The sequence below is a fragment of the Phoca vitulina genome, unplaced genomic scaffold (assembly GCF_004348235.1).
Source record: "Phoca vitulina isolate PV1807 unplaced genomic scaffold, GSC_HSeal_1.0 scaffold25, whole genome shotgun sequence".
In the NCBI taxonomy this organism is placed as follows: Eukaryota; Metazoa; Chordata; class Mammalia; order Carnivora; family Phocidae; genus Phoca; species Phoca vitulina.
Window position 1 is genome coordinate 44,030,171 of NW_022589728.1, and position 26,319 is coordinate 44,056,489.

General features: G+C 41.6%; 1 protein-coding gene across 2 annotated transcripts; it reads left to right on the forward strand.

Annotated features, from left to right (window-relative positions):
- The first annotated feature begins 183 nt into the window (after positions 1-183).
- On the forward strand, positions 184-22,471 carry ERICH5 (glutamate rich 5). Of its 2 annotated transcripts, XM_032421841.1 has the most exons (3): positions 184-284; positions 19,109-20,014; positions 21,596-22,471. In XM_032421841.1, the coding sequence occupies exons 1-3, from the start codon at positions 227-229 to the stop codon at positions 21,706-21,708; spliced, it is 1,077 nt and encodes a 358-aa protein (XP_032277732.1). In that variant the 5' UTR covers positions 184-226; the 3' UTR covers positions 21,709-22,471. The 2 variants fall into 2 exon arrangements, with proteins under 2 accessions (XP_032277732.1, XP_032277733.1); XM_032421842.1 differs by lacking the exon at positions 19,109-20,014.
- The last annotated feature ends 3,848 nt before the right edge of the window (positions 22,472-26,319 follow it).

Genomic DNA, 26,319 nt, shown 5'->3' on the forward strand with positions numbered 1-26,319 from the left:
GCCCCTTCCACCTCTGCACTGCAGCCTGCCTTCCCCAGGTGCGCACCGCCTCCGCGGAGCTCCGCTGTGCGCTTGCGCTCCGCACCCGCGGGAGCCGGGCCGGCAGAGTTGGAGGAGCGGCGGCGGCGCCGGGGCGGTTTGCGCGGGATCGGAGCTCCGGGCCGACGCCCGCGCCGGGTTGGGACAGGTGGCTGCGCTGGTCCACAAGGCCGCCTTTCTGTCCGCGATGGGCTGCTCCAGCAGCGCCCTCAACAAGGCCGGCGACAGCAGCAAGCCCCGCAGCGGTGAGCAGGGGACCCGGCCCCAACCCCGCCCGGGCCTCGGGATTCGGGTCGGCTTGCTCCCCGAGGGTCCGAAAGGTGCGACTTGTGTCCGCCCCGCCCGGCAGGGGGCGGGCTGCTCGCTGAGGACGGGAGTGCACCCTGAGCGCAGCGCGACTCCCTCCGGAAACCCGGAGCGCGGCTGCTGCAGCCGCGGTGTGGAGGTCCCGGTGCGCCCCGCCGCGCACGCTGCCCGACGCGGGAGGCCAAGGGCCGGGACCGGGGTTACCCTACTCGCCGGGCGATCGGGGAGGTGGGGTTAAATCCCTACCGCGGTTGGCCGCGGGTTCCCTTAAACAGATAAGTATTTTCCTGCCCTTACAAGAGGTGCTCTTTCATCTCCTCAAAGTACGGAACTTTCAGATTATATAAAGCTGCAAATTCCCTGGGAACCATTGGTTTCTGGTCGTAAGGAGAGACGTGGTACCCGTTTTTCTATCGAGAGCTTGCCTTCTCTTCCGCATTTCAGCATTAGAGATGGTTAAGGATGCGCAGAGTACAGGTGAACATTCATTCCATCAAGTAGGTTCCTGCACTTTTGAAGAGGTCAGATACACTTTCCCCTATCCTTGGCTTCGGTTTTTCTTGACAAATATCCGTGCGATAAAAACTGGTCATAACAAGTATATTTTGAACGTCTATTATGTGATAGCCAGGTGCCTGGCTAGATGCTGGAGATACAATTGACCCTACTTTTGGGGGTTAGGGATCGAAGAGATAGGTAATAAACACTTTAAATGATTAAGATAAGTTTCTGACAGTAAGAAGTGCTGTGAAAAAGAGAGCAGATTAATGAACTGGAGAATGACTGGGTTTTATGTGCACTTCTTAGATTTCGAATGGCTAACATTTTAGACCAAGTTTCGAAGGTTAAGCAAATTTCTTCAAGTTAGTTTGCATCATATTCAAGACTAACTCTAGGGGAAATTTTATTTTGCAGTTAATTCCTTTTCAGAGGTCTTCTTTTAGTACCTTGTGTTATTCCAATAACAGAAATGTCTTCCTTTCTGATTTTGTAGTAGAGAGCACAGGGTTATCGTGAATGCTGTTTCAAAGTTCACACACTGTGTCCTAGTCAGAGGTATGTTGTGTTGCAGTCATTTTCGTGGTATATGATAAATTTATTTCTAATTTCAGTAGATAACAGAAAGCAGTAAAAAGTTTGGAAATAGGCAAAGTCATTAAAACCATATATAAAAGTGATTCCAAACCCTTTGTCACTGAAAACAATGTGAAGTGATGGAAAAATCCATTCCTAATGTGCAATACTTGCTAACCTTTCTCCTAAAGAAACAAAGCCTCTGTACCCCAAACATGCTCTCAAGAAGCCAGTGCAAAATAATAATAATAATAATAAATTTAAAAAATTTTTAAAGAGGCTAGTACAAGGAGCAATTTCTTTGATGTTTCATTTTATGAAATCAGGTAGATTTTGCATTCTGTTCCATGATAAATTCTTGTTGGTTTCAATATGAAAAGCTGAGGAAAGTTGATGCTTCAGGAAGATACACCATATTTTGGTTTCTCTTATCCCCTTCTGTGACCCCAGATATCCTAGGATTTGCATACTGATTTAAGAAGCAGAGCACTAGGGGCGCTTGGATGGCTCAGTGGGTGAAGCCTCTGGCTTTGGTTTTGGCTCAGGTCGTGATCTCACGGTCGTGATCTCATGGTCGTGATCTCATGGGTTGTGAGATGGAGCCCCATCTTGAGCCCGGCCTCAGGCTCCACACTCGGCAGGAGTGTGCTTGAAGAGGCTCACCCTCTGCTCCTGCCCCCATGCGTGCGCTGTCTTGTGCCCTCTCTTTCTCTCTCTCGCTCAAATAAATAAATAAATGGGGGTGCCTGGGTGGCTCAGTTAGTTAAGCCACAGACTCTTGATTTCTGCTCAGGTCATGATCTCAGGGTCCTGGGATCACCAGTGTGGGCCTCTGCACTCAGTGGGGAGTCTGCTTCAGGATTCTCTCTCCCTCTCCCTCTCCCCCTCCTCCCGCTTGCTCATTCTCTCTCTCTCTCTCTAAAAATAAATAAATAAATCTTTTAAAAATCCATAAATAAATCTTTTTTTTAAAAAGCAGAGCACTAAATCATCATTATAGATTTTTTTATTTTTTAAAGATTTTATTTATTTATTGGAGGGAGAGAGAGCGCGGGTGAGCGTGTGCGTGCGAGCGGGTGAAGGAGCAGAGAGAGAGAGGGATAAGCAGACTCCATGCTGAGCGTGGAGGCAGGGCTTGATCCCAGGACCCTGAGATTATGACTTGAGCTGAAATCAAGAGGTAGGAGTTCAACCAACTGAACCACCCAGACACCCCTCATTATAGAATTTTTTTAACTGATAAAAACATGACTCTGGGGAATGTTACTCTTAGGGAAGGACAAAAGTACCTAATAGATGGACTAGGTTTTTAATCCTCTCAAAAAATAATGAATAACCTTGTTTTAAAAACAATTTGTCACCAGTATTAATAACCATCAACAGAAGTCACACCCTTTCATTTTTTATTCTTGCTTTCCTCATTGTTCTAAGTTTTCCCGGATGTTGTTCTGAAAGAAATGTTAAAATGCCTGACAACCAGGTTTAGAGTGTAGAAAATTAATACGCTGCATAAATTGCTCAATGCACATATCGAATCAATCAACAGGTGTGTTTTGCTTCTGATCCCCAATCACAATACTCTCTTGTAATTGGATACTATTGTATGTTCATCAGCATTTCAACTCCATGATCTTGGAGGCTCAATACATAATTCATTCCTGTTTCTGCAGCTCAGAACTTCTTTAAATCCTATATACAATCCCAAGTCTGTGTGTATGAGCTTTCAGATTAAAAAAAAATCCAAGTTTATTAAGTATCCCGTACGCGCCTTTACTTACTGTACCGCTGGTGCCTAACGATACTTCACGTAATCTTTATGACAGTCCTATGACTAAGTGCTACAAGTCTCTCCATTCCACAGACAAGGAGCCCTGGGACCTTGGGCAAATTATTTACTCTTCAGAGTCAGAGCTAGGCTTTGAATTCAGGTACTCTGATTCCAGAGCTTGACCTGTTTCTCCTTAAACCATCTTGTGATAACTAGATTTAAATCTGTTTTTGCCTCAGATCACTCTGGATCCCTATTAGAGATGTGGTCATCCACTATGCAAACAACAAAAGAAATCTAATAGAGTATAATATAGTATTATAATTCAATAAGTTTAATAATGTAATTATAATAGTTTTATCATAATCCCTAAATAAGATCTATAGTAATAAATAAGATACAGTTGTGACTTATGTAATATATAAATTTATTATATATTAATATATAATATACATATTTTAATAAGTATTTATCCCTAAATGAGTCAGTAAAATATGAACTCTATATTTACTTCCAAATATAAACTAGGGATATTTAGAAGACATTTATTTAACCCTAGAGATATTTTAAGCAGAGTACATAGATATAGAGAAACTTCCAGTGCCCACCCATAGAGATACAGATAATCTTCATATCATACCAGACATTTTTTAAATTCACAATATCAACCTTAAAACTGCATGGGTTGATGCTAAAATACGTGAACTGGCCTGTAGACTGGATTTGCGTTGACAGTTCTGCCTACCTGAATTTTCTGTAACTGGCTTAAGAACTGTTATGCATGATGCAATATTAGCTTACAAGCAAAATAATCATTAAATAATGGGCTGGGCTAGATTACCTCTGAGATCTCTTATAGCTCTAAAATCCTGTACCATTAAAATACGAAGGTACTTATTTTCTGGGCTTCAATTTAAATCAGATAGCAGCTATTTGGTTAGGTAGCTGTTAGGCTGAATAGGAAAATCCATTCTACTGATCACGTGGCTATGTTTGCTCTGACCCATCAGACACTGAATCCCACTGAGCTTCTTTCCCTCACCTCCGACGACTGACTAGGGAAAGAGGTGTGGGGGACCAGGACACAGGTGGATAGTCAAATAACTATCCAAGGCTATCAAAGTGTAGAACAGGGCCTGCTACATGGTAGTCACACATAGATTTTTACTGAATGCCCTAAAACGTGAGAGGAAAGAGGCTTTTCTTTCCAAAAGGACAATTAGACAGATTGAGTGGACCTTCTTGTATTTGTGGAATCAAGTTCTAAATATTGGGGCCATCTTCTGTTCAAAATTTCTGTTCTCCTCAGCACCCCGAGGATCTGGTGGAATTTGAACACAAAGGTTTTGTTGATTTTACGGACTTTAACGGACCCATGGGTCTGTAGGTCTTTGTACCTGAACCTTCCTTCCTGTGCCACCAGCCTTCTGTGTACATGTATGATTCTTGCTCTGCTCTTTCCTAATATAAATGCCATCTGTTTCTGGCAGACTTCTTCCTGAGGTCTTACAGCTTAAGCACTAGCATGGACAAAGTAAATAGATGGTAATTATTGACAAATTCATTGCTAGGTTAATAGGTACATTTCCACTGATAGCTATAATCATTTGTTTATTCTACCCTCAACTCTCCACTAGCTGCTTGGAGTCCATGTTACCTAGGCAATAGGATGAGGCTTGAATTTCACGCTCTTATGTGAATTGTTCTTTGTACTGTGGAGATACTTTCAGCCTTCAGCCCATATTTTCACACAGTGACATTTCAGTCCTAAGTAGACAACATTTTTTCTTTGTAATTGAAGAATAAACATCATCAACATTAAAATTCATTTTAATAGGCTTGCATGCAGATATTATATATATAAATGGGATTTCTTCCTTTAAAATGCTAGAAGTCTGGACCAAGTCTTGTATGTGTCCCCTCTAGAGCCTGGCACACAGAGCTTGGCAAGTCTTTGTGGTAGGGTGGTATTACATACAGCTAATTAAAATGGAATATATGAAACGCATACGTGGTTCAAAAATTTGAAAACATTTGAAAAATGCATGCTGTGAAAAGTATACCTCCTGCCCTATTCCCACCATCTGCTTAGTTCCAGTCATACCCATGGGTAAATACTTTTATTAGGTGGGGGTTTTTTGGTATATTCTTCCGAAATGTGTTTATACATTGCAAATATTTTTCCCTCTCCCATCTTCATTATACAATGTAATTTTTTAAAGATTTTATTTATTTATTTGTCAGAGAGCAAGAGAGCAAGCGAGAAAGAGCACAAGCAGGGGGAGTGGCAGGCAGAGGGAGAAGCAGGCTCCCCTGTGAGCAAGGAGCCCGACTCGGGGCTCAATTCCAGGACCCTGGGATCATGACCTGAGCCGAAGGCAGACGCTTAAGGACTGAGCCACCCAGGTGTCCCTATTTTTCACCTTGTTTTTTTTCACCTAACAAGATGGAGATCTTTCTATATTGATATATAGAGAATGTCTTTCTCCTTTTTTACCCTTGCTTAATAATCCATTGTGTGATTTGTTTAACCAGTCCCCTATTGATGGACATTTGGTTTGTTTCCAATCTTTCTTTTCCTGTTGCAAACAAGGCTGCATCAAATTCCTTTATATATACATCATTTCAAATGTGTGCTAGCGTAACTGTAGAACCATTTCCCAGAAGTGGCATTACTAGGCCAAAGGGTATGTGCGTTTATGATTTTGATGGATAACTGCCTAAATGCCTTCCTTAAGACTTGTACCAATTTATTCTCTCATCAACAATACAGTAAGTTTTTTTTATGAAATTGAAGGATTTTTGAGATTAGTGCAGCCACATCAAAACATGGGCTTGGAGGAGAGGGCAGGAGACAGGTAGGAGCTCCCACTTGGTTCCAGGTACTTTCATCACTTACATACAACACTCAGTGCTCATCCCAACAACTGCCCTCCTCAATACCCATCACCTGTTTAACCCATCCCCCCCACATCCCCTCCAGTAATCATCAGTATCAGCAAATACAGCTAGGAAACTGCAGCTTAGCGAGGAGAAATAGCTTGCCCGAGATCTCAGAGCTAGCAAGTGATGGGGCTGCAGCCTAGTACGTGTGACTCAGAAGCCCCTGCTCTTCTCACAGTCCAGTTCCATCTGGTGTCCAGCCACACTTCTGCCATAACTCGTTGTATGGCCTAACCTGTAGGAAGAACACAATCCATATCTATTCAGTGGGTGCATGGGTGAATGGCTGGATTGACAGAGATGCGGATTCAAGGAGATGAGGGTACTACTTAGAAAAGCCAAGGGAGAGTAGGAACCAGGACCCAGGGAATAACAAACTTGGAAGGCAACACTGGCTGAGGTGGGCTTGGGAAGAGAGTAGGTTGTGAAGAGGGTCTCCTAATCAGGTAGGAAAATGTCAACACAGCCAAACAAAGCTTCATTGTGTTCTTTTTAAATCATGCGCCCGTAAGGTTGCCACATGTCTCAGCTACTGTGCACAGTTTCACTTCTGTGTTAATGTTTTACAACACTGGGTTTAAAATAAAAACCTAACACTTGTGGGGGGTTACTGCAAGGTTCACCAGAACTGATAAAGAATGTCAAACTTGGCCAGGCTTCAACACCTCGTGTGTTTAAGGGTATATAGTTCTAGGTAATTTTTTGTTTTTAAGCAAAATACCAGAATATAGTTCTCCAAGTGAGTGTTAATGTCTGGAAAGTATCAAAATGTCCTCAGAAGCTTCTTTACATTCCCAGGGATGTTGCTGTTGTTCACGTTCCTTGATCCCCTCCTTGGGAGTTGCCATCTGGCTCTAGAGTTCATTCTTTTGTATATATTCAAGGGTATCAGAGGTTTGCCCTTTAAGGATGAAGACTGAAAAAAAAAAAAACCCACATTTTAAAAAAAGATTTATTTACTTGAGAGAGAAGGAGAGTGAGTGAGAGCATGAGCAGGGGGAGGGGCAGAGGAGAGAAATCCTCAAGCAGACTCCCTGCTGAGCACGGAGCCCCGTGCTGGGCTTGATCCCAGGACCTGGAGATCATGATCTGAGCCAAAATCAAGGGCCGGACGCTCAACCGACTGAGCCACCCAGGTGCCCCACATTGTTTTTAATAGCTAAACATCTATGGGAATTGCTTTATGAAGGTGGACAAAATAGGCCCGGTGATGCTAGTATGCTCAGAAACAAGGGGTGGTCATTGGAAATAGGCAAGGAAAAGAAAGGGCAGCCTGTGTCGTAGGGGCAAGTTCAGCTGACATCACTTTCTTCCCCATGGAAGGGCCCAAGGGGCTGTGGGTCCCCAGGATAACTGGGCTGGGCTGCAGTGACTGGGTGGCTAGAGTCCCACACTAGGAAGGATGACCTCTTTTCTCAGACTACATACTCAGCAGTCTCTTTGGCTGCTCCTCTAGCCTGGCTTCTCTAATAAGACAAAAGACCTCAAGACACGATACCATGTTCTTTATTCATACTGAACACTTCTTGACATTCCAGTATGTATGGCCCTGAACACTTGCTTTAAGATGAGCACATCATATTAGGCTAGATTAGATAAGTGAAGTGTCCAAATGCACATTAAATAGGAAAGTCAAGATGCAAGAAGATCGAGAAACATCCATAGACAGCAAAATGACATCCCTGCCCTCTCTATCTACTTTAGGGTCACCAAAAGTCACATTTCATTTATAAACAATGTACTCTATAGCCATGACAGTAGAGTTCAAAGTGGGCATCAAAATAGCACCAATTAACATCATCTAAGATAGATATAAAATGAACTTGACCTCATAAGCCAAAGATTGAAATGACTCATGATCAAGAGGCTGCTCACCAAGCCTTCTGTGTGACCTGAGATCCTAGCCTTTCCTGGCTTCTTTGCAGCTGTTCCAGATGCCTCTCCTCCAGCACCCACCCCCCGTGCTTCCCAGGCCCCTCTCTTTCAGTGATTGACCTGCCTCCTCTCCATTAAAAGAAAGGTCCTTGGGATCTACTTCTTTGAATGCACCATCAAACCAAGTTTTTGTTTGTTTGTTTGTTTGTTTTGTCTATCAATTAATTGTCTGCCTTCTTCCCAGCATTTTCCCATTTGGGGACAATACTTCCTCAAGCCCGTAATATATTTGTCCTTACATTCAGTGAAAAGGACCTTCCTGCCTTATTCAGAGGCTTGCCTTTAAAACATCCTCCTAAAGGGTCGCTGCAGGATGAAAACATTCCACACTTTGCAGACTGCCCTGATTGATCTGTCCTTATTATCTTCTCAGCCTTGCCCAGCTAATGCTCCTCTAGCCTATTTATGGTGACAGAAACATATCTATCTGTTCCTATGTTGTCTGTATCAGAGTGTCCCAGCCTGTGAGGATGGGTTTTAGCGTGCCAGCATTTCTCCCAGCCTTTAGGGCAGCTGGGCAGGGTCTGGACAGCGTGAGCCCTCCAGGTGCAGCTTCCTCCTTCTGCCCCAGTGTGCCGCACAAACATCCTATTCTATATGAGCCATGACATTAAAGAGATCAGGAAGCACTGGGATGTGCATTCCAACTGCTCTGTCATTTTCACTGGCCGTGGTTCTTCTTACTGGAGAGGACAGCTGCCTTCAGCCACCCCAGCAAGGACCTCTGTTGAAATGTCCTCCCCAAACCATTCTTGCTGTTGTTGATAATGATAAGGAACTCTTTTTTTTCTTTAGTTGATTCTTTGGGAGGGCCTTATTCTTACCGTTTCCATTTTTCCTAAGACTGAGAGGAACCACATAGTTTCTTTTCCTTTGTTTGCACCAGAATAGTAGCCTCTATAGGCTAGATGGTTATGAAAGGCTCCGATTACCCATATACTTTGAACTAGTGTGTGTGTGTGTGTGTGTGTGTGTGTGTGTGTGTAAATTTCAACATACTGGGAGGCAGTATAGGTTGCTGATTAAGAATATGCGTCTGACTGGGGAGGGTATGTGCTCTGGTAAGCGCTGTGAATTGTGCAAGACTGTTGAATCTCAGATCTGTACCTCTGAAACAAATAATGCAATATATGTTAAGAAAGAAAAAAAGAAGAAGAAGAATGTAGCAGGAGGGGAAGAATGAAGGGGGGGAAATCGGAGAGGGAGAAGAACCATGAGAGACGATGGACTCTGAAAAACAAACTGAGGGTTCTGGAGGGGAGGGGGGTGGGAGGATGGGTTAGCCTGGTGATGGGTATTGAGGAGGGCACGTTCTGCATGGAGCACTGGGTGTTATGCACAAACAATGAATCATGGAACACTATATCTAAAACTAATGATGTAATGTATGGGGATTAACATAACAATAAAAAATTAAAAAAAAAAAAAAGAATATGCGTCTGGCTTCAAATCCTGGTTCGTGATTACTTACTAGTGGTGTGACTCTGAGCCACTCAATCTCCTTGTGCCCCAGTGACTTCATCTGTAAAACAGGATTAACAGTAGTGCCTATTTCATAGACTTGTTCTGAGGAATAAAATCAGTTAATACATATAAGGCACCTAGAAGGTAGCCTAAGTGTTGCCTAGTATAGGGATTGGCAAACTAAACTTGCCTGCAGGCCAGATCTGGCCCACCACCTGTTTTTGTAAATAAAGTTTTACAGGAACACAGATATGCCTAGTCATTTACATATCACAGGACTGCTTTCTCCTCATGGTGACAGAGTTGAGTCTTAGAGGAGCAGCCCTAAGCCCGCAAAGCTGAAAACATTTGCTATCTGTCCCTTTACAAAAAAAAAATTGCTGACCCCTGCCTGGAATATTGTCTAGTAAGTCCTCAATAAAAATGATCCATCATTAACACCAATTTTTAGTAAATCTCAATTTTTCTTTATTGCTTTTCCAAGATCAAGTTTTTTGGTTTTTTCCTCAAGATCAAGTTCTAGATCCCCAAGTTTGTTGATTTTTTTTTTCTGACTTTTTTTCTTTTTAGTAAAAGAAACGCTTTCTGACCTTTTTCTTTTTGGTAAATTTGTAAAAGAAAAGGGACTGTTAAAAATATTAAGTTAGTAATAGCATAAGTGTTACAAAAATAATAAAAAATCATAAAATTGGTATGTGAATGACCAAAGTTTATGAAACAGTTTTTCTAAAGTTATCGGATCTTATTTTGCTAGGTTACGTGCTCTTGTATTTTTGCTGCTATACTTAAAAAAAACAAAAAACAAAAAACTTTTATTTTAGGACAGTTTTAGATTTATAGAAAAATTTTGAAAATAGTACAGAGAACTCCCACAGACCCCATATACCCACTTTCCCTTATTATTAACATCTTATGTGAGTAGGGTATGCTTGTCACAATTAATGAACCAATACCAATACATTATTTTTTTTTAAGATTTTATTTATTTAAGAGAAAGAGAGAGCACGAGCGGGAAGAGGGGCAGAGGGAGCAGGACAAGCAGACTCCCCCTGAGCAGGGAGCCCTGATGTTCGGCTCGATCCCAGGACCCTGAGAGAATGACCTGAGCCGAAGTCAGATGCTTAGCAGAGTGAGCCACCCAGGCGCCCCCTGATACATTATTATTAACCAAAGTCCATGCTTTATTCAGATTTTTTCAGTTTTTCTCGAATGTCCTTTTTCTGTTCCAGAGTTCCATCCAGGATTCCACAATGCATTTAGTCATTGTGTTTCCTTAGGCCACTCTTGACTATGACAGTTTCTCAGACATGTTTTAGATGACCTTGACAGTTTTGAATACTGGTCAAGTGTTTTGTAGACTATCCCTCAATTGGGATTTGTCTGCTGTTTTTCTTACAATGCTCCTGGGGTTGTGGGTTCTGGGAGGAAGACCACAGAGGTAAAGTGCCCTTCACACCACATCATCTCAAGGGTACACATTCTCAATGTGACTTATTACCGCCTCGTAAACTTCTCTAATCCTCCGTTTGGAGACCCTGAAGCTTGGAAAAGGGTGAGTGTAGATTTTTGTTTTATACTCTAGTCTTACTGAAATCTAGCTTAATCATTTCCGTGATTCTTGGTCAAAACTGCCTCTTCCTAGATCAAAGCTTTTTCTTATGCCCTGCTTTATGAAGAAGCTCATTCAATTCAGTTTTCAAATGTCTGTGCCAGAACCCCATGCTGGCCTCCCAGGTGCTTAGGACTGTAAGGGGAAGACAAGTGGCTTTTCATTCTGGAAAAGAAAATCCCTCACTTCCCTCAGTGCCCTCTGTACTGTTTCCTCACCATGGAGGCAAAGTCATCTGAATTGAATGTGGATCCCTAACCTGAGAGTAGTAGCAGTGGTTAGCTGAAAGCCTTGGGGTCCTACTCAGTCTGCCACTGCTCTTCTGGTACTAGGGGCTCAGGGGGGCACTGACCACCCACATATCCCTTGTGAATATGACTGCTCTGTTGTAAAATTTAAGTATTCGATACCAGTCCCAAATTTGCTAACTGCTCATAGGAATACTCCCCTTCTCAAGCACAGGCACCTGCTCCTGGCCATGGGCCTTCGTACCCTGCACCCTTACTGAGTCAAGCATAGGCACCATGGCTGAGCTAGGAGAATAGCCAGCTCACACTGGTGTGGCCACTTGCTCGCAGCTCTTAGAGCGCAAGGTAGAACACGTATTAACCTTAAGTTCAGAGGAGAAATCAGAAGACTTCTTTTTCTGGACCTCGCTGAGGAGGAGGCTTAGCAAACCCAGCCAGTTCTGTGAAATGAAGGAACCTTGAGAAAAATCTCCCTCTCCAGTGTGGAGCTCTCTTAGACCAGCCCGGGCCCTTGATCCATTGCTAAGTCAGCATACTCACCTCATCTCTAGTGCTGACTATGACATGCGAGCATGAGGATGGAGACCATACCCAATGTCTGAGGATGAGCAGCAGTGCCTGTGGAGAGTGAGGGACACCACACCCAACAGTTCTGTGTGTTCATCATCCACTTTTGTCTTTCCTAGCTAGCTCCTTCCTGCCTGGGTGACCCCAGAGTACGGCCATGGACACCCTAACCACATGGGGATCTTGTCCAAATACAGATTTTGGTTCAGTGGGATCTGGGGTGGGACCTGCGAGTCAACAAATACACAAACAAGCAAAAAAATAACTCCTGGGTGCTGCTGATGCTGCAGGTTCTGGGCCCACAATGTGTGTGAAAGCACCTAAATCTTCCAGGTGGAATCACACTTGCTGGGCTTGACTCTGAGTTCTGCCACTCACGAGCAGTGCACTGCTCCTAGCTGAAGGTTCATGATCTGTCTGTGCCAGAATTTCCTCCGCTGTGTAATGGGGATAATAACGGACTTACCTTGTAGAGTTTTTAGGAAGATTGCATGAGAAAATCCACAAAAAGCATGAGGCAAAATGCCCTGATAACATTAGCCACTGTTGTTCTTCCTAGAGAAGCAGGGTGGGCGAGATCTGTTGAGGTTGGTCAAGTGTCATAACGTGGGCATGTCAGAGACATGATCTCCACTTTCTCTCTCCTCTTCCTTGTTCATGGAGATGCCCTTGATTTTGCAGACTAGATATCTGCCCAAATGCTGGATCCCCATGTGCCAGTAATGAGCATCAGTCAATGAAACTGTCTTTTCTTCGTGGTGAATACTGTTGATAATTTCAAAAGTGATGTTTTATGCAACAGCTTCTTTGAAATAAGAGTTTCTCTTCTAGGAATCAAAAAAAAAAACCCAAAGGAAATGAAATTGGAACATTATTTCTGCAGGAGGTGACGATTTGTCATTACTTGGCTCTGTAGCTCTTAAATATCAGCCTTTCCCCTCTACAGGCCCTACATCTCCACGTGGGCTCGTCAAGTGTTCCAGAAGTGTCTCTCCAACGTCATGTTCTTGTTTCTCTATAGTTAAACCTCAACATTAGGTTTACCTTCAAACTTGATCGAATATACTCTGAGATGGTCAAAACTAATTTTAGATATGTCAACACAGAAAGTTCTGTTAAAAAGAGGGCTTGTCCGATTTTTATTTACCCTCTTTAGGACTTTTTGGCCATGGTTTCCTACTTCAGTTACATGGGGTTTTGCTTAAGTTCACCTCTCTTCAAAGTGAATGCCCTGTTAACATCTGCCGAATGACAGAACGCACCCTTGAGGATGAGCACACGAGGAGAGTGTAGACACTTTGGTGGAGAGAAAAGGGCAAAAACATCTAGAGCAGCACCACTGGTAGCTCCACAGATATTTGTTGGATAAATGATATGATGAAATTGAGGACAAAGCAAAATAAGAAAAGGAGAAGATGAGTAGACTCTTCCCTGGGGGCTGACACCTGCTGCATCTTGGTTCCCAAAGCTCCAAAGCTAAAGAACCTAGAAATGGTGGCAGCAAGGGAGAATACCAGGGTGCCCCTTTCTCACCGATTCTCTAGAAAACCCAGCAAACAGGCCAGTGGGGTCTTTGGGATGCCTAATATGTTGCAGCCATGGGATAGGAAATACTGACCTCAAGTTTTTCTCCTTGCTGGGTAGGAAACTTTTCATTTCTGATTAGGGTGATGAACTGAGTTGAAAAGCTTCCATCATAATGTGAATTTCAGGTATGTTAGCTCTCGTTCTAATCCCTTCTGTAATGTTGCCTAGTATTTCATTTCTTTGTGTGCCTATCACAACGGTGCTTACAACAAGGGTTCTGTTAGTTCAGCTGTCAAAATAAATTTGTGCATGGATCAGCTTACAACAGAACCAAGAGAGATAATGAGCACCAAAGGATTAGGCCCAGAGCAGTGTATGATTTGATAAAATGTAGGGTTCAGAAAACAGACACATCTTTAAACAACTTTGGATGTGGAAACAATGCATCCCTCCACAATATTTATTACATAATAATACAGATTAGGCATAGAATGTCTCCTGTGTGTGGACAAAAGATCTCACTGCTTTTCAAGTTAGCGTGCTAGAAGAAATGATGTAGTACCTTCTTCTGCCTCAAGGAGGAATGTCTGGGATTCACAAAACCACGTGGGCAGAGCAGGTTGAGATTGTTGGGTCAGAGGGAAGGCACAGGTACCACGTTGTACTTAATGAGGGAAGTAGCTAGTATTTGAATCTCCTTGCAGACAGTAAACTGGAGGATAGCAGGGACCAGATCTTCCTGCTCAACTGCTGTGAGCTCTGCTCAGCTCAGAGGCGGCATCTAGTAGGCACTTGAAGACTTGAAATCGGTGAATAAGTGAAGTCAAAGCCAACAAACAGAATGAAAGATATTTATTTATATAAAAGCTCAGTGGGCTTCATTAATGCCCGTCAGGTCATGCCCGATATTGTGAGTACTATCCCATTATTGATCAATAATCATGTTTTAAAACTTACCGTGGTAACAAAATGATTTTGTAGGTCAATGTTGACAACTTTCTAGTGGTTAGGGGACTGTTTATCCAAGCTCCTTAATGTTGCAGTTCATTTTTTCTGTTGCTAAGTTAGCTATAATTTATTGGCAGGGCCACCAGGAGGCCATAAAGGACCTTGGTGAAATTGGAGAAAGGTGCCCTCCCCAGCCCTGACACACGCAGCCTTGCAGGTGCACAAAGGCTGGAGTTCAGTCCTCCCTTGGCCCTCGGCAGGACACCCTGTGTAGTGGGAAATCTGTTCCCGCATGGCTGTTGCTGCCCCCAGCTTACCAAGCAGGTACCGAGCACCTGTGCACGTCACACACCGTGTTGGGGACCTACACACATTATCACCTCAGTCAGTTCTCTGAAGAGGCCTGAAAGGCAACTGTCATATCCCCATCTTGCAGATAAGGAAACTGAGGTCTAGAGGGGTTAGGACTTGTCCAGATCGCACCATCGAATAAATAGTGGAATCAGGATTCACATCCAATGTCAGAACAGTCTGGAATGCACTGGTCCAGCTGAAGAGGAGGGGGGTTAAACAAATCCAGAAATTGTAGTTGCCTCAGCAGCTGGGGATAAAAATCTTCTGAAGGATAGAAATCTAGTGCCTGAAGGGAAGTGTTTGTGGTGACTGAAGACTTCAGTGGTTTGAAACTACCATTTGTTTTCAAACTTTTCATTTATTTACTCCGATCTCTCTTTATTTCTGAATAAGCTTAGAGAAGGGTACCCATATCAGAATGAATGATTGCTTTATTTTTCTGTTTGTCCACCATCATCTCTTTCCTGCTAGTGCCATCAGGTGAGGTCTAATGCCAGTGATGGCTAACGTGATTGTCACTTGGTGGTGCCAGTCACTGAGCTAGTGCTTTCCACTAGCAAGATGACACATGGAATCCTCACAGCAACTCTGCTAAGACTGTTCCCGCTTTACAGGGAAGCTGAGGCGCAAAGAGCCGTCATCAGGCTAGTGAGTGCAGGAATCGGGACTCAGACGCACTACATTATGGGTGTTGTTTTCAAGGTCATATGATCTCTGTCCTCTCTTTTAGAACAGATTACCCTCTTCTTTCACATAAGAGAAAGAACTTTGGCTATTAGTTAAGAACTATGACCTCCAAAATACAGTCATTTCAAAATTCAAGCAGAACACAGTTAATCAATATAAATACAAAATGAATGTCACTACCCTGAGAGCATTCTCTCTCTCTCTCTCTCTCTCCTTTATTTTTGGTGATCATTTTATTTATTTCCTTTCTCCTCTAAGTTATTAAATTCCAGCTAGTTAACATACAGTGCAATATTAGTTTAAGGTGTGGAATTCAGTGATTCATTACTTACATACAACACTCAGTGCTCATCCCAACAAGTGCCCTCCTCAATACCCATCACCTGTTTAACCCATCCCCCCCATCCCCTCCAGTAATCATCAGTTTATTCTCTATAGTTAATATTTGGTGATCATTTTAAAGATGTTTTATCTCCTTTGGGCTACCTTAGGAAAATATTAGAGACAGTGACATTCTTCTGTAATATTTCCCAATTTGGTTGACAATTTTCAGGTTGTATTATAAAAATATTATATGTTGAGGACATTTGCCTACTTCAAGTTTATCCGTAAGATTAGGAAAAGTACCTAAGAATGAAAATTGACACTGTGATCACAGTCATGAATGTTCTAGTTATGTGGCAAAAATTGATAGATCACTTGTGACACTCTTTGTGGATAAATAACTTTTCACAAAGCTTTTGGTTTTGGAGAAAAAAACTTGACTTAGTCCGATAGCATAATATGTCTTTCAAAATATAAAATTGAGTGACTTCGTTTTGGGTGTGTTGTCACGTCCCCCACAGCTTTCTGCTCTAGAAGAGTGATGCCTTTGGAATGTACCCACAGCTGCCACAGCTGGATGAAAGGCATTCATCTCATTTAGCTGACAGTACTAATCACTGTAATAACTATTTTACCAGCAAATATAATTTGGCAGACATCTGTGATTAGTATATTAACACATTTCCTTGTTAATTCCCTAAGGCGACCATCACCAAAACATCCCTTGTGTGATCTAAATGAATTGTCATAATGAGTTTCTTTATAGGCCTGAGAAATCACATTTGTTAAGTTGCCTAAAGTGCTACTAATCTGAAAACTTCATTCATGATGAGGCCTGAGGGAGAGCCAAAAGATAGCCCTTCTCCCTGTTCTGACATATGACCCCCAGGGCCCACCGCCAGAGCCCAGAATCTCCCCCAGTCCTTCCCAAACTGCTGCTCCAAGCCTCAGCTTGAATTACTCTCCACCCAGGGCTTCAAACCCAGTACCCAGAGGCAGGGTGGGAAATGATTTGATGTGAACAAATGTATTAAAAAGAGAAACAGGGGCGCCTAGGTGGCTCAGTCGGTTAAGTGTCTGCCTTTAGCTCTGGTCATGATCTCAGGGTCCTGGGATCGAGCCCCACGTTGGGCTCCCTGCTCAGTGGGGAATCTGCTTCTCCCTCTGACCCAACCCTCTCATGCTCGCTCTCACTCACTCTCTCTCAAATAAATAAATAAAATCTTTAAAAATAAATAAATAGAAGCAGTTGGAAGTATATTAATGATAATACACAAACTAAGGAAGTGAAGAACTATGACAATTATTAACTCAGGGAGAAACGAAAAATAATTTACACAAAGTAATAGCTTACTGTTTGGCTCAGTTCCTCCTAGCAGACATATTCGTTCGTTCTAGGGATATGTACCTGGATATTGATTTATCCAAATTACAACACAATTCCTATTTTCAATGATTGCTAATATACAATTGCTGAATTGAAAGGAAATGTGAATGTGTAAAGGAAAAGGGTGGGGGGTGACAGAGGTGGGAGAAGAAGGAGCCCAAGTCTTTATTTTTCATAGCGGGAGTGAACTGAAATGCCCCAACTAAGAGAGCATGAGGTAACAATTTGCTTAGAGATACAGAAGAAAAATATCCCTCCAAAACAGCTAAATGAATTAAGATACTTGTCCCTAGGGAAGGGGAGATGGGTGAGGAGATCCGAGTATTAGTTGAACATCTTATATTTGATAAGCAAGATGTATATACACATATATAACTGGGGTGGGGGTAACTTAGAGAAAAAGAATTAAAAAAAAAATGAAAAGAGAAACAATCTTCAGGGAAAAAAGGATAGAAGTATATCACCTAGAGGCCCATTTTAACATGTTGGTTTATTTTCTTCCAGTTATTTTCACCCTCTGTTTGTGATTGTCTTTCTCTTCCTCCCTCTTTCCCTTCCAGTGATCAACATTGCTGTAATCATAAAATGGATAGCTGACTTACTGAGCACTTAGGTGCACAGCAGACCTTGTGCCAATACACATTTTATATGCATCATTTCATTTGATTAACCCAACTGTGCGTGCCGATATTTTAACTTCTATCATAATTATGTTCTTATATTAGCATATGGTCTTCATAATCATCTTTTTTCATGGTACAAGAATATTCTGTCCAGCAGAATATGTATCTTTTCCCCAAATTATTAGACTTTAGTTTGCCAGCTCTTCCTATTATAAAGAATACTGAGTTGATATACTTTGCCCTAAAGCTTTTTCCTGACATGTATCCTTAAAGAGTAGAATCATGTTGCCCAGTGGCTTGTCTTAAACTGTCTAGGGCACTCTCACGTTCAGTGTCTAATGTGATACCTCGTGCAGCTCGGAGACAGCAGAGAGAGATGCACTGTCGTTTTACAGACGAGATACTTAGGAGCTAAGTCTTCAAGGTCACACAGCTGGAGGAAGAGTCAGAATTAAAATGCATGGTTCCCAACTCTTTCTTGATTTCTGCCCCCTGCCCTCCCGCCCCCCGCCCGAGTGAAATGAAACCCAGGCTGAGCTCTCCCTGTACTTTCCTTCCCACACATGTTGGTCTTAACCTAGTGGAGCTTCTCTGCCATGGGGCCCTGTCCTTTCACCGAGGGCCATTTCTGCTTCAGGAAAAAGTAAGACCTCTCTAGCAGCCCAAAACCACACTTCTTCTGAAATCTTCCACCAGGGCTAAGGAGGAGAAAGGGCAAGAAGGGGAAATAATAGGAGAATCCAAAGTGCAATGTGCTTACTTAGAAAATGGGGCAGGAACTGTGAGAAGGTGTCTGAGGAGCAAACAAGAAAATACTGTGGTTTGGGGAGGACCTTAACGCTTAAGATAAGGTGTTTGAGCTGAAGACAGTAAAGAAGTATGACTTAGGGCGTCTTAGGGTCATGGTATGGCCTTTCTTTACTCAATTGTACACAGGACTTTCTTGAATGTTAAATCTACTTTTTTTTTAGAAGATTTTATTTATTTATTTATTTATTTATTTATTTATTTATTTATGGGGGGACAGAGGGAGAGGGTGAGACAGAGAATCTCAAGCAGACTCCACACTGAGCACGGAGCCTGACATGGGGTTCTATCCCACAATCCAAGACTATAACATGAGCCGAACCCAAGAGTTGGATGCTTAACCGACTGAGCCACCCAGGCGTGCCTAAATCTATTTCTTGATGGTGATATACTTTCTCAGGCTAGAAACTAACCAATAATTTGATTTTTTTTCTTTCTCTTTTTCAAATGAATGATCAACAAGTAACTTTAAATATGTACTTTTTTCAACCATAGAAGAAAGTGAGTCCTGCTTTGCCCAACCCAAACCACGTACACTAGGAAAAGGATCTACTCTTTATGGCAAGGTACAAAAGGAAAGTCCTTCCCCCCTCGAGAAGCTGAAGATTTCAGCAGTGTCTACAGCTAATGGTGTTAAATCCTTCCATGAACAGCCCCTAACAAACGATGCTGCAGATCCACCAGGATCCACAGAAGAGACTCAGCCTCTAGACAGACCCGAGGAGTCTGGGCTGCCTCAGCCAGGTGGTGAAGATGATACTCCAGGTGCAGGAGAAAAGAAGAAAGACATGGGAGCAATGACAGAGGCTCAGCATTTAAAAGGAAATTCTGAGACTGAATCTGTGGAAACAGACACCAAGTACCAGCCTTTGAGGACCACAGGAGAGAGGGACTCTCCGGGAGCAGTGGACGGTACTGAGAATCCACAAACTGCCAGAGAGATGAAACCTCTAGGAACAGCTGAGAAAATCCCTCCTCTGGAAGCAGCTAGAAAGCCACAACCTCAAGAAGCAATGGGAAAGGGTGAACAGACCCAACTCCCAGAAACAGTTCCCAAGGAGAATGAATCTCCAGAAGTATTGGAAGGAAGTCAGTTTGTGGAAACAGCTGAAGAGTGGCAACTTCAAGAAACATTGGGAGAAGATGAGCAGTCCCAACCTCTCGAAACCATTCCCAAAGAGAATGAAACACTGGAAGTATTGGAAGGAAGTCAGTTTGTGGGAACAGCTGTAAACAATTATTTGCTCCATAAAACTCCTGAAGGTCCCGGAAGCATGGAGCAGATTCAACCTGAAGGAATAATAGTTGGAAGCATGGAGCATCCAGCAGGAATTCTAGAAATAGGAGCAAATACCGAAATGGTCAGGAAAAATCACACTAATGAAGAGGACCAACACATTGAAGGTAAAAGTTATGCTGGTTGTTTAGATGTGCTGCATAAGAAATCATCCCTGGGGATCTCTATTTCAGGTGGTTGGACTTCATTTGACCCAAACCAAAAAGGCTTCCATACCTGGAAAACAGGCTTTTGGCTTGGCTTTCCAGAAGAAATTTTCTACACTTGATCTTAGCCAAATGGCTGAGAAGCAATCCAGCAGAAATTTTCTAAAGCATAGTCTGTCCAAAATTTTTAACCTGGAGTTGTCATTGTTGAATACAATTGGTTGTTGAAGGCAACGTTAAAAGTTCTGAATTTTTCCGAGTTCACTTTTCATCAGGCCCCATGTATGGTATGAGGATCCAAAGTAGAGATGAATAGGTGGCTAATGGAGGAACTCACCTTCTAATGAGAGAATACCCAGCTAATGGATCTTACAGGGCAATTTTCATCTTTGCCAATTTATCCCAGGAAAAAAATGACTGTCGGTCTGCTTCTGTCCTCCCACTGGCTTCTTGTCTCTATAAGAAGACTTAGAGACAATGTATTACTTTTTGGCGTATGTGTTTTTAAAATGTACTTTACCAGCATAAAAAATGGTATCTATACTGTTCTTTATTGGAGTTATAATTTAAAAAAATAACATTTCTTCTGGGGCATGATTTACATTTTGGTAAATTTTAGCTTCATACTATAGTATAATTAAGTCAAGCATTCATCCATCTGTTTCTTAATTCATTTATGACCACAGCAGTTTTTGAATGCCAATCATACGCCAAGTGCGGGAGGCGGGGGGGAGGGGGTGTAGGAATAAGAGATAGGCCCTGTTCTCCAGGGGCTCACAGTCTGGTGGGAAGAAGCCAGAATTTAAACAAATTACCACAATCTATTGAGGTAAGTGTTTTAATGAAGGTGTATAAAAGTGCTCCAGGAATAACAAGGGAGGAGCAAGTAAAAGCATGTATTTGTTGGACTAGGTTGGCAAACTCAAGTCATTAGGGCCTAGGATAATGATAGTGAGTCAAGTGAAGGGCACATGTTATGTCTTGGGGAGTCCTGGGGACTGTAGTGAACAGGTACACCATCCTATCAAAAGAGGCAGCTGCTTCTTGGCTCCGTCCATGAACATGGGGGCCAATGTTGCCCATACTGACTTCTTAGGGAGACAGATTTGTGTCTACAACGTCCAGACTTTTATTTATTTATTTTTTCAGATTTTTAAATGTTTGCAGTCTTTAAATGTTTAATGGTTGTTTTCTTTAAACACCATCATGGCCCAACAAAATAGGTTTCTGGGCATGCCTAGACCACCTTTTCATTTAAATATAAATGGAACTTTGTATTTATAATATGTTCTGCTCTCATTTCTTGGGTAATTCTGCAGCCTGATTTTATATAGGGGGATGCCAAGATAGGAGATGCTAAGTGACATCGGCCATTCAGAGGATCTGAGAGAATCAGGGCAATTGCCTTTCTTGACCCCACCAGAGAAACTTACTAATTAGACGTAGAGAGCAGGAACTGCCCCATTGGAAACCAGCTGTCGGGTACTTTATTGTTAATGCCAAATGAGCATCTCTTAACGTCTCCTTCGCTTACTTTTCCAGGTGAGACAGGAGAAAAGGTTGAAGCAGAGATGGAGAATGACAAAGGAAGTGAAGGGCCTGGAACAAAAGAAGAAGAAACAGGGGAAGCTGTGGATCTTTCAGTGGCCACATAGATTGGCATGGTTGTAGAAGGATGAACAGACAGTGTGTTGTAACAGAGAAAAATAGAGTGAAGTGTGTGGGTACAGATCTTATCTTTCAGTGTCTACGTATTTTATACAAAGAGTGTGGTTATCATGTTCTTGATTACATTGCTCCATAAAACTGCTAAGCTGTAAACAGTTTTCTTAGGCACTTAGAATAGTAATACATTCAAGCTTACAGCTGCCACAGCCAATAACAAGTAGGGTATAGGATCCCCGGAGGGTGAGGGTGTTTTCTTCATTGTGGTAATAGGTCTATTCAGTTTAGAAAATGAGACCCTAAAAAGAAGGTATAAACCTTAGATATAGGTGGTTGGAGAAAAGAGTTAGCACATTTTAGGGAGCTCATGATGGTAAGGTTACACAGTTATAATTACAATGGGATAAGAATGAACAACAGTGTCAGGGCAAACTATACCTAGTGTTTCTTTCCTGTTGCGGAATTTAAAGCTGGTAGGAACCTTGGAAAGTGTGTCCATCTAGTTACCTTCTCACCTTGAATCTGTCTACTGCCGTAGACTCTTATTTATCATGATGTGTTAAATGTGTTAACAAAATCCTTGTCAAAGGAATGCAATCTCTGGTGCTACTGCAAGATCGGGCGTTTCTATACTGAAAGGCTATACATTTTCCCTGTGCCATTTTGAATTAGCTGTTGATTTTGCACTTACGTGAAGGGTTTCAATTGGTGTTATCCTTTTGACTGACATTAAACATATTTTAAATAAATTGACTTTTGGGGCGCCTGGGTGGCTCAGTCGTTAAGCCTCTGCTTTCAGCTCAGGTCATGATCTCAGGGTCCTGGGATCGAGCCCCACATTGGGCTCCCTGCTCAGCGGGAAGCCTGCTTCTCCCTCTCCCACTTCCCCTACTTGTGTTCCTGCTCTCGCTGTGTCTCTCTCTGTCAAATAAATAAATAAAATCTTTAAAAAAAAAATAAATTGACTTTTAAATGTATTTCAGAGGCAACAAACAATAAGAATTAAAACCTAGATTAGTGAGGCGCCTGGGTGGCTCAGTCGGTTAAGTGTCCTACTCTTGATTTTGGCTCAGGTCATGATCTCAGGATTGTAAGATTGAGCCCTGCTTGGGGCTCTAGATGCTGAGCTTAGAGTCTGCTTAAGAGTCTCTCTCTCCCTCTCCCCCTGCCTCTCCCCACCCCACCCCTGCACGTGCTCTGTGCATGCTCTCTCTCTCTAAAAACAAACAAAACACCTAGATTAGTTGCCTATGTGAAGTTTATTCCTTGGGTCCTGTTTTTGGTTTTTGTTGTTTGTTTTTAATTTACTGTGGTTTAATGTTAGGCTTTAGAGGCAGAAAGAAGCTAAGAAATTAGAATTTAAAAACCATTTATAATATTTCATTAATGTTAAAATGATGCACCATTGAAAGTTACTTTTTAGGGGCGCCTGGGTGGCTCAGTCCGTTAAGCGGCTGCTTTCGGCTCAGGTCATGATCCTGGGGTCTTGGGATCGAGCCCCACATCCGGCTCCCTGCTCAGCGGAGAGCCTGTTTCTCCCTCTCCATCTGCCTGTCACTCTGCCTACTTGTGCTCTCTCTCTGTCAAATAAATAAATAAAATCTTTTTTAAAAAAAAAAAGAAAGTTACTTTTTAAAAATTCTTCCAAAATTGCCAAGGATTTTGGTGAAAGATGATACATGAATGGTAATGATGATAGCAATCTTGTCCACCATTCGGTGCCTTGTGTTTATGAATATCAGGATAGAATTATATTCTGGAAACATTTGGTGTCTTTTCTTATTTGTAAATATCTATTTTAAAGGTAACTGTTCAGATGAATTAACTAGATTCTTTTACTTTAGCTTTTATATTAAAATGACTACTAAGATAACCTGTAATTAATTTCAAGAATAGAGGATACAGGGAAGAATTATCATCTTTATTCTGATTTTAATATTAGTTTATGTTTCTGGCTTTAAAGAGTTGAAGTAGACAACAACAGGAGGTACTTGAGTAGATGACATCCTCCTTTCTGCAGAGTGGCTGGATTGTGATTTTATTGAGAGCAAGGACCGTTTTATGTATCTTTAATTCAGGCATTTAGCTCCTTTAGTGGAACATGAAACGTGCTTGATAAATATTTGTCAAATCAATAAATGAATAATGAATACCAAGGGCTCCAATGTATGTTTAATTCTTTAAAAAAGAATAGATTTAAAATATCAGTTTGTGTAACATTAACATTTTCATGAGGGCTGCTCAAGCTCAGTAACAAGCTATATATTTGGTGTAGTTCTGAAAACACTATTTTGTGGCCAGGAAGTTACATAAATGAGAACTGATATAATATCTTTCAAGCTGCCTTTTGTAATCCGAAGGTGTTTTCTCTGACCAAAAGGTATTTTTATACAGATATCTAGTAAGTAGAAAATGATAGAGTTTAGTGTAAAATATGAATGATCATCTTAAAAGGTGGAATTGTACTTTGTGTCAAGTATTGAAATAGTGGGATTCATTAACTAATAGACATAAAGATCCATCCTCTGTTGTGTGGATTTTTTTTTTTTTTAATCAGTAGCATGTGTTAAAAGAGACCTATTCAGAACCGATTCTTGGAAGAACTCTGTCTCAAAGGCATTATTAGAGAGTTGTAAGTTTTCAAATTGTTTATGAATCTTGTCATTTTCCATTAATTACTAAAATAATTTATTCTTAGATTTTGGAAATCTGTGTAAATTTCTGGTACTTTTTATACTTTGGCCTTTAATGTGGCTACTAAGACATTTTTAGAAACTGTTCTTATTCTTACAGATAATATTAATAATTTTTAATCAAAACCTATAATTTAAAATGTTCCATAATATGTGAATGTTGTAGAATAGAAATATTTCATCTAAATTATTACTTATTTTAAAAAATAAATTAATAAGTGCCTGTAGTAAAACTCAATACAGAAAAGTATGAAATGGGCAGTGAAGTTCTCCCTCCCATATCTTTTAGTCCTTCCATGAAAAGGTAATAAGGTTTTTTGCATATACTTCCACAAGAAGGTAATATATATGCCATACTTTATGAATATGCTAAAACATAAGTGTATATTTACATATCCACATTTTAAAACACAAATGAGAATTTACATAGCCCTTGTGTTGTGAAAAGTGCATGTAAAACCACTAATCTACCCTTTCCTGTGTTAGAATTTTTCTCTTCTGCCCAGACTGACAGGCGGCATAGCCAAGTGCATTCTGTTCCGAAGTGCTCGCTCTGAGCAGAGAGAATCAGTTTTGCCCCAGATTCAAAACACAGAAGTTGGACAAAAGCCTTGAGCTGTTTGTAATGAATTAATAGAGAAACTATCATTGGGGGTGGATTCTCTCATCCTGGGGTGCTATATATAGTCCCAGGATTGTAGCCCCGTTTGTGTTCTACTAAGATAATTTCAGTGTTTTCTACAAATAAGTGGGAGGGAAATGGTGAACAAATGATCTGCCAGCCAGCAACCCCAGTAGGAGTGAATGTTTGCATTTCCCAACAGAGGGTGCCAGTTGCAATGCTAAGAAACTCACAGTCTGACTCCAGAACTCTTGGCCAGAAGTGCCGTATAGCCAGTCCCCCGGGGGACCCACAGGACAGGAGTATGTGGTCAACCTGTGATCTTATTGCCTTTTCCATTTTAACTTTGGAGCAAGAACTCCTAACCCAGCTTGGAGCAGTCAAAACACCCATATCCCTCTTAAATGCTTTGTTCCACACTTGGCCTTGAATTAAGAATAAGAATGGCTTTAAAAGGAAATGTTTTTTCCACATTTAACTAATCCAAGAGCATTGGATAGTCATGGCCAAATAACCTTGATAGGGTTTGTATCTGTGCTCTTTAGGAAACTACAAAAGCTTATTAGAGCACCTAACATTACAAACATCTCATTTTTATAAAGATGATTTGGTGACCAGGTGTGAATTGTTTCACAAATGCCAGCAATGTGAACATCATAAAGCCATTCATTAGCTCACCCACATTTGTAAGGTAAAGGGAGAATGATCCTCTTCTTTTTCTCTCCCCACACCAAATAGCCAGGCATGGCTGTGTCTGAAAAGTCGAAAGCATTTGCTCACAAGATATCATTTAATCTAAAACTCTGTCAGCTCCTCTCTTCCTCAGAGTTTATAAAGTTAATGAGCATTGGGTTATACTCGCAAGGTTTTAATTACAGAAACAGAATCAGTGTAATCCTAGAGAGCATCTCACAGGGATGGAATTTCTCTTTTCAGTTGTTACTATCAACAAAAGCTAGGGAACTCCCTGGGATTACTAATCCATGTAGAATCAAATTGGAGGCCATTAGCTTTATTTCAGTAATACCACTCAGCAAACTTATTGGGCAGTATATGAGATATTGTAACTTCACACCTGTATCATTATTTCTGTGGCTAATGAAAGAAGTCTCCAGACATCAAAGGCAGGCTTTAATGCCTTTTGAAGGTGGAAGAAGGGTACCCCTTCAGTTTAATAATGTGCTATATCAACATGACTAAACATGCTCTTTCTACCCACTACTGGGGAGAGAGATCAGCAAGCCTCACCAGTTTCCACAAAAAGAGTTCTGAGAAACCAGTTAGCG